We start from the raw sequence: 9,535 nt of genomic DNA, 5'->3' as shown, positions 1-9,535 counted from the left end.
TGCTTAAAGACCGCACCTGAGCCGTGTGACAACCGGGGACAGCTTGGGGGTGGGTAGCAGGGCTGCCGCCTCGTCTATCAGATCCTGATTAGGGCGATGTAGCAGCCCTGCAAGGCTCTGGCCTCTAGGACGTCAGATTCTTCAGCCCACTTGGATCGTGAACACGGACTCCCATCTTCCAAATCGCCACATCCTTCCTGGAAGATGCCAGGACCCCCCGCCCCGCTTCTGGGTAGTTGGGTCCTTATTTCCCTGCTCAGCTCCGGATTTGAACGTTTGCCGCTGAGAAGCCTAACCACTTCCACTCGACATGCCTCTCTCTGGCTCCGGGCAGGACCCTAAAGTCCCAGAACAGCCTTCTTCAACATCTCCCGCGGGCCCAATAAACGCGCTCTGAAGGCATGAATGCATCCCTTTATTCAGCTTTCCCATGTGCAAGAGCTTCTTTGATGGAGTGTCATGGAGGCCCCTAAGGGAGGGAGGGCTGGGGCAGGGATGAGCATAAGGCCTAGGAGCTGGTGTAAAGTCTAGGCTTTACTTGAGAGTTGGGTGAAGAGGAGCTTTTGAAGATCTCAGAGAGGACATAACTGGTCTTAACCTGTGCAAAACCTTGGGGGTAAAACAGCAGGCAGGGAGTCAGGCTGGAGGTGATGCAGAAGTGATGAATAAGGGGGGAAATTTATGTCGAGCGGATGCAGGTTCTGAGCCAGGGAAGGCGGCGGCGCTCTGTCAGGTGAGACTGAGTTGGAGAAAGAAAGCGGGGGCTCGGGCCTTGGGTGCAGGGAGAGGAGGAGAGACCAGTAAGTGAGGGAGAGGGTACTCAGCTGCGGCTTCATTCTTGGCTCAGCTGACCGGGAGGGTGGCCGTCACTCCCTGTCCACGCCCCCGCGGCCCCCTCTCCAAGTTCTTAGTTTTACATCCAGGCTGAAGCCAGAGAAAAAAGAAAGGGGGAGGGTAAAGGAGCCGAAAAAAACGGAAGCCAAGTCCGCGGGAGGGGGAGCTAGAAGGCCCCCTTCAAGTAGCTCAGGCCCGGCAGCTTGTGCGGGGCTTGTGGAAGATGCCTCTCACGGAGGCGAAAGAACTCGGGGAGCAAACCCCAGCACGCGCAGGGCGTGAGGGTCTGAGGATGGAGGCCACCCGGGTCACCTGCTCCCACTCCAACCACGCCCACGGGCGGGGCGCACCGACTCTTTCTGTCCAGACCTCCGCAAAAAGACCGCCCCCGGGGAGGGCACCTTCACCCCGGGACCCCGGGACCCGCAGGGGACCCGCGCGGGCGCAGTCCCGCCGCCCGCGGCCGCCCGCTGGCGCCGCCTCACTCCTCCCAGGGGCTCATGTCTGTGTCGATGGCCACGCAGTTGTAGGCCGCGTAGCGGAGCTTCTCCTCACACACCTTGGCGCTGCGGGGGGGGGGGGGGGCAGGGAGCCGGTCAGCGCCAGGCGTGGAGGCCCCTCCACCGCGCCCAGGGGCTCTGGGGCTCCCGTCAGCGCCCGTCAGGACCGGAGGGCCTCCCCCGCCCGAGGATGCCAGCGCTCCCCCGACTCTCCAGGCGGGAAGCTGGGAAACCCACCTGGCGTAGTGCGGCAGGAAGAGGGTGCTGGAGCAGGTGGAAGACTCGGGCAGCGCGTCCGTGGTCTCGTAGCTGCGGGCGCGGAGGGACCACAGGTCAGGAAGCGTGGCCGCAGGGCAGGGGCCGCACACGTGGATATGGGGGTGGGGGCAGGGGGCAGCCGCGCTCACCCTAGCTTGTCAGGGTAGATGTAGATGCGCGCAGGCAGGCGGCTGCGGCCCGTGACAAAGCGCAGGAAGCGGCTCCGGTCCTCTGTGTGGAGCAGAAGGAAATCCGTGTCCACGGGCTGACGGTGGCGGACCTTCCACAGCTTCCGTCCTGTCTCTGTCCCAGGACGGGAGCTGGAAGCCAGGCATTACTCTGCCCTTTCCACTGACCGTTGGTGAAGTTGTTCAGCGCCTCCCAGAAATACTGCACCCGAGTGTCAGACGGCTCAAAGTCCTCAAACCTGGCTGGTGGGGACAAAGCCAGACAGAAGTCACGCTTAGGTCCTCAAGCCCCACTCCCGGCTGTTGCTGCCCTGTCCCATACTCACTGAGCTTGCGCAGAGCATCCACAGTGACCTCTGGGTCCCCGCACACCTTCTTCTCCAATTCTTGCCAGGTCAGCAAGTCCAGCACAGCCTGCGGCACCACCTTCAGCAGGCCTGCCTGCATGGCTGCCACCTGGGGAGGAGGGCAGAGGCCTGGCTGGAGAGGAGGGCACAACTCCCAGCTCAGTGTGTGGTAGGGACACTCGGCCTCCACTCATGGAGCTAATGGGGGACACAGTCTTGGCTCAGCACTGGGGGTATCTCTGTATCCCACTGATCAGCAGGACTGAGGGGCCGAGGGATAGTGGAGGCCAGAGTTCTCGGACTGGCTTCTAGGGGCCTATCGGGCTGGACTCTGGTTACAAGGAACTGCCCAGAGCTCTCCGTTCTGCCAGCTTCTAGGTGGTACCTGCTCCTTGCTCTCCTCTAGCCGCGCCTTCTGCACCAGCTGGACGAAACGGGACCGGTCCTCATATCCCACCACGATGCCTGCACCCCCGGGGATCAGCTCCACCACCTGCTGGTCACTCAGCACAGTGGTGAATGTTAGCTCCTTCCCAAATTTGAATTCAAATGTCTCCTTGTCCATTCCTTCCATCACCTCCAGGAGCTTCACCTGGGGGTGGAAGAGGTGGGAAGGTCAGTTTTTCATTGTGAGACAGTCCTTGTTTTTCCTCGAGAAGCTCACAAGGAAGCAGGAGAGGCGGCCGGGCAGGCAGTCCCCATGCAGGCAATGAGGGTGGGGAGGGGGTTAGGCCAAGGGCCGTGAGAGCATCCCGGTGATGCCTGACTCGGCTTGCAGACCAGGGCAGCTGTCTTGGAGGAAGTGGCATCTAAGCTCAGACCCAAATGATGGCTGGGCTCCTGGAAGTCAGGAGAGAGAACATCTTGGGAAAAAGTGGAAGGAGCAAGAGGCCTGAGGAGTCGTCTGGTTGGAGCCCGGTCATGAACTAAGTGTCCAGAAGTACGCGGGTCAAGTAAGGCCTCTCCAGATTCTGCATTGTATCCTAAGCCTGGGGCGGAGCCTTGAAGAGTTTAAACGAGGTGAGTGAAGTGACTTACTCTGGCTGCCGGCGATCAGATGGGTAAGAATGGAAACAGGGACACCATCTTTTGCAGCCCGTGGCTGGGTCAGAAAGGGAAGTAGGGAGTTCCTGCTGTGGTGCAACAGGATCAGTGGTGTCTCAGCAGCACCAGGATGCAGGTTTGATCCCTGGCCCAGCACAGTGGGTTAAGGATCTGGCATTGCCGAAACTGCTGCGTAGGTTGCAATGGCATCTTGGATCTGGTCCCTGGCCCAGGAACACCACATGCCGCAAGGTGGCCAAAAACAACCCAAAAAAAACCCAAGGAAGGTGGCCTGAGCCAGTGTAACGGTAGTGAGATGGGAGAAGCAGACAGCTTCTAGAGGACAAAGTGACAGAGGTGAGGACGAAGGAGGAGTGAAGAATGACTCTGAGGGGCCTGGCCTGGGGAGGGGTGGGTGGTGCCATTCTGAGGCAGGGACCCCTTAAGGGCAGTAGACTGGGGAGAGGATGAAGAGGGTGCCGAGCCCAGGTGCAACCTTGGGACAGACGTCCAGCAACAAATGCAGGTAAGACCCCAGGTTTAGGAGAGAGCCTGGGGCTGGAGGGGAGGAAGGGGGGCCACCAGAAGAGTGGGATGGTGGTTGAAGCCATGGGAGCAGATGGGTCTCGAGAGGTTGCACGTGTACGTAGAGAAGGTTCAGGACAGCCTTGGGGAGCAGCAACTGTGGGGGCTGGACCGAGGAACCACTGGCTCCAGGCCCCAACTCACCAGCACGGAGTCCACGGCTGGGAAGTCCTTGCTCCAGCTCACCTCCTCCCCAGAGAGCTGCTTCCACACAAAACCAGGCAGCGCCAGGACCTGCGGGACAAATGCCACTGTCTTTTCGCCCTGCACAGCCCAGTTTGGCTGGCTCGTCTTCTCTCCCAGAGCCAGGATCAGTCTGGTGGGGGGCAGAGTAGGCTACTCACCAGGAACTCCTTACCCCGAAGGGCAGCCCCCATCAGCTGTCCGATCCACTCGTACTTGGCAAAGTCTCGGCAGGAGGGGTTGGGCACATACATATCCCGGGCCTCACCCGTGCCATTGCCCTGCCCCCGAAACAGAGCTGTCAGCTTGGCATGGGGTAGACCCTAGCTTGTCGCCCCAGACTCCCCGAAGACGTCCCTGAACACCTTCCACGGGGGGCCCTGAATGATCCCTCTGAATGTACAGTGGCTCCTCCTTCCCTGTTTGCCCAGAGGCTGCCCCAGGCGACTCAGTCTCCTCTGCCCCCTCTGAGGCTGAGCCTGGTACCTGGGAGGTTTGCAGAGACAGAACAGAAAAAACAACTGGGGAGGTAGGGGTGGGAGGTTACCTGGTTGGCTGTGCGTACAAAGAAGGGCAGAGGCACAGGGGTGTCTGCCGAACTAGGGCACAGTTCCTCTGACATGTCTGCCAGGCTATCCCGGAAGCCGCCCCCTGAAATGACAGATGCTTTCAGCTGGGGCACTCAAGAGGTTATAACGGAATAATAAGCAGGTCCCCATCTGGTTAGCTGGGGACCCCAGCGCCTCTAAATAGAGCAGGACTCTTGACATCCTCCTGCAGGGTCTCACCTTGGTCAATGATGCCTTCTGCAATGAATTTACACTCCCACCACTGGTCGTAGCGCATGGGCCACCTGTAGGTGGGTGGGTCGCTGTCATCGTGCTGGGCCAGGGCTCAGGATGACCCACCCGCCCAGAGAGCAGCCAGGTGTAAGGGCTTCACACGGAGTGGGTAACGGTGAGGGGTCCAGAGGCAGTGTGTGGGGTTCCATGTGTACATGTGTGCCCTGAGCAAGTCCCTCGCCCCCATGCCATACCTGTAGTCCAGGGGCTTTTCATACTTGTCAGAGGGCTTGAGGCCTTCATAAACCTGGGGGCAGCGGAAAGGGGAGGGAGCTGTGGGAAAGTCTCTGTCGAGACCGGGCCCCGCTCTTGGCCAAAGACCTCGCTCCGGTCCCTCTTGGCCCAGCCCCCGAGGCCCCTTACTGGCCCGCCGTCCCGACCTGGGTGAAGACCGCGTTCTTGCAGGCCGGGTCCCTCGAGGGGCAGGCTCGGTGCTCCATGGCGAGGCGCCGGTTGATGTACAGGCGAGGCATGAAGCTGGGCTTGCTGCTCTCTGAGTCACGCAGGCACTGGGTCACCAGGCCCGGCCGCTGGCGAGACAGCAGCAGGAACTGCTTCACTTGCTGGGGAGGAGAGGTGGCCAGAAGGGGACCGGCAGGCGGTCAGCCTCTATCCAAGGCCTGGAACCTTTCTAACCATTCCTGGACCCGATCCCGCAGTTCCAGCTCCAGCCTAATCCATCCCGGATCCTCGCTTCCAGTCCCTCCCTTAGTCTAGCCGCCAGGGAGAGCTTTCTAAAACAACAAACAAAGCCACCTTTGTCATCACCTTACACAAAACCCTTCCAGTGGCCCGCTGACCAGGAACGAAGCCCCTGCTTCCTGTACAACCCCTCCCAGCCTCAGCCCCACACCAGACGTCTGTGGGCGCGCTCCTCTCTCGTCTTCCTCAGCTGCCGGTAACCCCCAGTCGTACACCTTCTATGCCACCTGCCCTGTCCACGCTGTCACCTCTCCTCCCTGAGCTCTTGTGTATTTTGCACACCTTCTGGGGAAGAGCACTCCACTGAATTTTGACTCTTTGTGTCTGGCTTTCTGCCTATGTTCCCAGAGCCCAGCAAAGGTCCAGCCCTAGCGGAGGTCCAAGAACGCTCTGATGAAGAATGAACAACTGGCTGAGCAGAAAGGAGATGCCCACTGCAAAGACCAGCATTGCCTGGGTCAGGCTCACCTTAATCTCACTGAAGGTGCCCAGCGTGTGGTCCCAGGCAGGTACCAGGTGGTGCAGGACGCTGTCTAGGATCTTTATGAACCTGGAGTGGTGGGTAAAGATAACTGCAGCTGAAGCGTGGCATGCAGGCAAGACCCCCTTGCTCTCCAACACACGGGGACAGGAGAAGGCAGAGTCTAGGGCCTGCGATGACTCTGAAGTGGAACTGCCCAGGGTCTAAGACCTTGGCGACCTCTTCCACACACACAAGGCTTGGGCTGGGGGACAAGGAAGGGCCTGAGTGGCCCAGGACCACAGCCACCTCTGCAGGAGAACAGCTCTGCGGTATAGCACTTCTGGGTCCGTCCCTTCTAGGCGTGGATATCGCACCAGACTGGTCGGCTGGAACAGGTCTGCATTCAAGCCTAGTTCCCGCTGTCTGGAGGACTTGATCTTGACCCCTCGAAGGCGCACATCGATCCCGTCATCTGAGGGAACGAGTCGGCGTGAGGTCACTTATTGCGCTGGCTGCCTCCGTGGCTCAGCCATTCGTCACCCTTCGCCCCTAGAAACTTGGGGCCTCTGGGATCTCCTTCGACTCACTGGATTCAGCTGATTCGACTCTTTGCTAGTTCCTCTGTTCCCCACTATGATTCGGGAACGCTTGAGGGTCCCGACTCCACTCCTCTCCCAGGTGGCTTTGAGGCAGACCGAGACCCAGCACCTTCCACCCGCCCTGGGCCCCAAAGCCTCAGCTCCTAGCTCTCCGCTTTACCCCAGTGCCAAGCCCCTCTCCTCCTGTCCACACTCGCTGCCAGCCACCCCCACCTCCAGCCAGGGCCCCCGTCCCGCCGAGCAGCCTGAAGCCCCACCTCGGCACTCGACAATGCGGATCTCGATGACCGGGAGGTGGACGGTCATGTCCTCCAGGACGCAGACATCGCCGATCAGGGTCCTGAGGAGAGGAGCGTGAGGCACTTTGGGGACCCCGTGCCGACAGGGATTGCTGGGGTTTCACTCAACCGTAGGTTTCCAAGCTGGGCCGGGTCCCACCGCCCGCCTCGGGCCGGTTCACTCACTCGTCAATGCTCACGTCACTCAGCTTCTTCAGGTTGTCCCCTTCGCCCCCATAGACCACCACCCGCTTGGGCATGAAGTTGTCATCCGTGGTGTCCACTGTGAGCAGCAGCTTCCTGAGGGTGGAGCAGCGCGGGTGCCTTTTACCTTCGCAGGCACGGGGCTCCCCTACCGCGTCCTACCCAGAGCCCACTCACTTGACAATGGTGCCTTTTTTCATGGTAAGCCGTACCCAGTGCTGGCACTGGGACCCGTCGCTCTCCCAGTAGGTGTCCGCATTGCTGTCTGTCAAGCAGGACACGTTGAATTCCTCCTGGGAGGGTAGAGAAGCGGCATCAGCGTTTCTCTCCACTGTCTCCACTGGGGCTGTGCTTCGGGCCAGGGGACACAGAAGAGAAAGAGCCGTGGAGCTGAGGTGGGAGCACATCTGGCATGGGTGGAGGTGTCTAGGGATTCCTCCAGAACTTCCGAGGTGGGGGGTTGGATTGAGTCTGGTCTGTGGGGATTCAGGTTTGGCCCTGGCCGAGACCTGAGAGCTCTGGATCTAGCAAGATGTGACTCCTTCCCGCTCGGGGTGGAGGAGTCCCAGCACCCACCGTGTAGGAGGAAACGTCTATGCTCTCCACATACTGCTTCACGCTACCCAGGTTCTCATCCTCCTTGCCCAGGTGGTCGTACAAGAAGTGGATCAGGTCCTCGTCGCATTCGTAGGTCCACGTCGGGGGCACGTAGCTAAGCAACCCCAAGCCCCTAATTAGGACGGGCCCAGGCCTGGAGGGCCTTCCTCCCCGTCCCACCCAGCTCACTCACAGTAGCCTTTGTACAGCTTCTGTGTATGCCTTGGCCGGCTGAGGCTTTGATCCCAGGCGATGCGAGTATGTCAGGTCCACCACCTGTTCCCATCTGTGCGCACAGAACGGGATACGCGGTTGGGGAGGCATCAGCAGGTAGCAAGAGAGCAGGTAGCAGGAGACCCTGGAGCCTTCTCCAAATCTCTAGCTCCTCCAAACCACGCCTCCAGGAGCCCCACCCCAGCTCCCTTCAGGTCCCGCCCCTTCCTGCTCTAAACCCCGACTCGGCTCCAGAGGTGCCGCCCGGCAGTGCCAGACCCGGAGCCGGCCTTCCGACAGCAAGTCCCCGCCCCTTTCCCGTGCGGGACCTGAGCACCGGGCGGTAGTCCACTCCGAAGAGCTGCTGCTGCCGCTGGAGGTGGTCCGGAGTGTCGATGGGTACGAGGCGGGCCCCGCCCTCCGCCGGGCGGCACACTAGCAGCCAGCCTTCGTCCAGCCCGCAGTCGCCTAGGTGTTCTGCCAGCTGCTCCTGCCGGGACCAGCCGGATGGGAACAGTTGTCAGCGGCCTGCCTGCCCAGCCCAGCCCAGGGCAAAGGGCACCGAACGCAATACCCGCTCGGTGTGGGGGAAGGGAGAGGCGCAGCCAAGGACTTCCCTGGCCCCGGGGTCTCTCGCACCTTGGTCAGCTTCACCCAGAGCCCGTGGCCGTTGCACAGCTCCTCGCCCGTGGTGCGCACGCAGGCACCGCGCCGGAGCTCGATGCTGTCACGGGCGGCACGGAGGGGCCCGGAACCGGTACCGGGGGCCGGGCCCGCGGCTCCCACACGCAGCCCCAGGCCCTCCGCCTCCCACACTGGCAACAGCACGCGCGACGGTCCCGCCGGGTCCTTGTAAAGCTTGTAGAGCACCTCGCGCGGCACGAAAGCCAGAGCCGCCGGCAGCGGCCGCCCGGCGCGGAGGCTTTTCGCTGCTTCTGCCAGGAAGCGCACGCGGCCCAGCAGTTGCCGCGGGGACTCCAGAGCCGCGCCCGGGCCCGGCCCCGCCATAGCGAATTGTCCCGGGGAAAGCCAGAGGCGAGGCGGCCCCAGAAGCAGCGGCCGGGAACGCGGACCGGGCTTCCCACCACGCGCAGCCCCGCCTTCCGTCAGCCTTCGCCGTATGTTCTGGACTAAGAGCGCCTCAGAGTCCCGCCGTATTGCTCTGTGTACTCAGATCCTCAGTGGTGTTACCTACTTCTGTGCTGCTGCTTCTGCCAGTGAGACCCAAGTTCAGGACTTTCTGCTAGATCTGTCTACCCCCTCAATCCCCATTGCTACCACCATTTTTTCCCCACCGCTGTTATCCTCATTCAAGCCCCGTCCTATCTAGCCTGGGTCATTGCAACAGCTATTTCTTTCTCAGATCCTCCAGCCTCGTTTTGCCTCCTTGCTCCAGTGAGCCACACTACAACCAGAATCCTTTTTTTTTTTTTCCCTTTATGGCCCCAGCTGTGGCATATGGACGTTCCCGGACTAGGGATCGAATCAGAGCTGCAGCTGCCGGCCTAAGCCACAGCACTGCCAGATCTGAGCCGGATCTGCAACCTGCACCACAGTTCACAGCAACGCTGGATCCTTAACCTACTGAGCATGGCCAGAGATCCAACCCCTGTCCTCCTAGTACTAGTCCTACTAGTCCGCGTACTAGTCAGACTCATTACCACTGAGCCACGATGGAACTCCAACAAGAAGAATCTT

The 9,535-nt window shown here is 60.9% G+C and overlaps 1 protein-coding gene across 1 annotated transcript; it reads right to left on the bottom strand.

Moving 5' to 3' along the window:
- Positions 1–394: 394 nt before the first annotated feature.
- Positions 395–8,930, bottom strand: HECTD3 (HECT domain E3 ubiquitin protein ligase 3). The gene is made up of 21 exons (XM_047789266.1): positions 8,477–8,930; positions 8,167–8,327; positions 7,818–7,910; positions 7,604–7,739; positions 7,205–7,320; positions 7,010–7,123; positions 6,803–6,885; positions 6,253–6,418; positions 5,952–6,033; positions 5,162–5,344; positions 4,976–5,028; positions 4,728–4,792; positions 4,487–4,590; positions 4,101–4,220; positions 3,901–3,990; positions 2,513–2,719; positions 2,107–2,236; positions 1,949–2,023; positions 1,742–1,823; positions 1,572–1,643; positions 395–1,400 (listed from the first exon to the last, which is right to left on the bottom strand). The coding sequence occupies exons 1-21, from the start codon at positions 8,843–8,845 to the stop codon at positions 1,316–1,318; spliced, it is 2,586 nt and encodes an 861-aa protein (XP_047645222.1). The 5' UTR covers positions 8,846–8,930; the 3' UTR covers positions 395–1,315.
- Between the last annotated feature and the right edge of the window lie 605 nt (positions 8,931–9,535).

This window comes from Phacochoerus africanus, chromosome 8 (genome assembly GCF_016906955.1).
Source record: "Phacochoerus africanus isolate WHEZ1 chromosome 8, ROS_Pafr_v1, whole genome shotgun sequence".
In the NCBI taxonomy this organism is placed as follows: Eukaryota; Metazoa; Chordata; class Mammalia; order Artiodactyla; family Suidae; genus Phacochoerus; species Phacochoerus africanus.
This window is presented reverse-complemented; position numbering and strand designations above follow the sequence as displayed.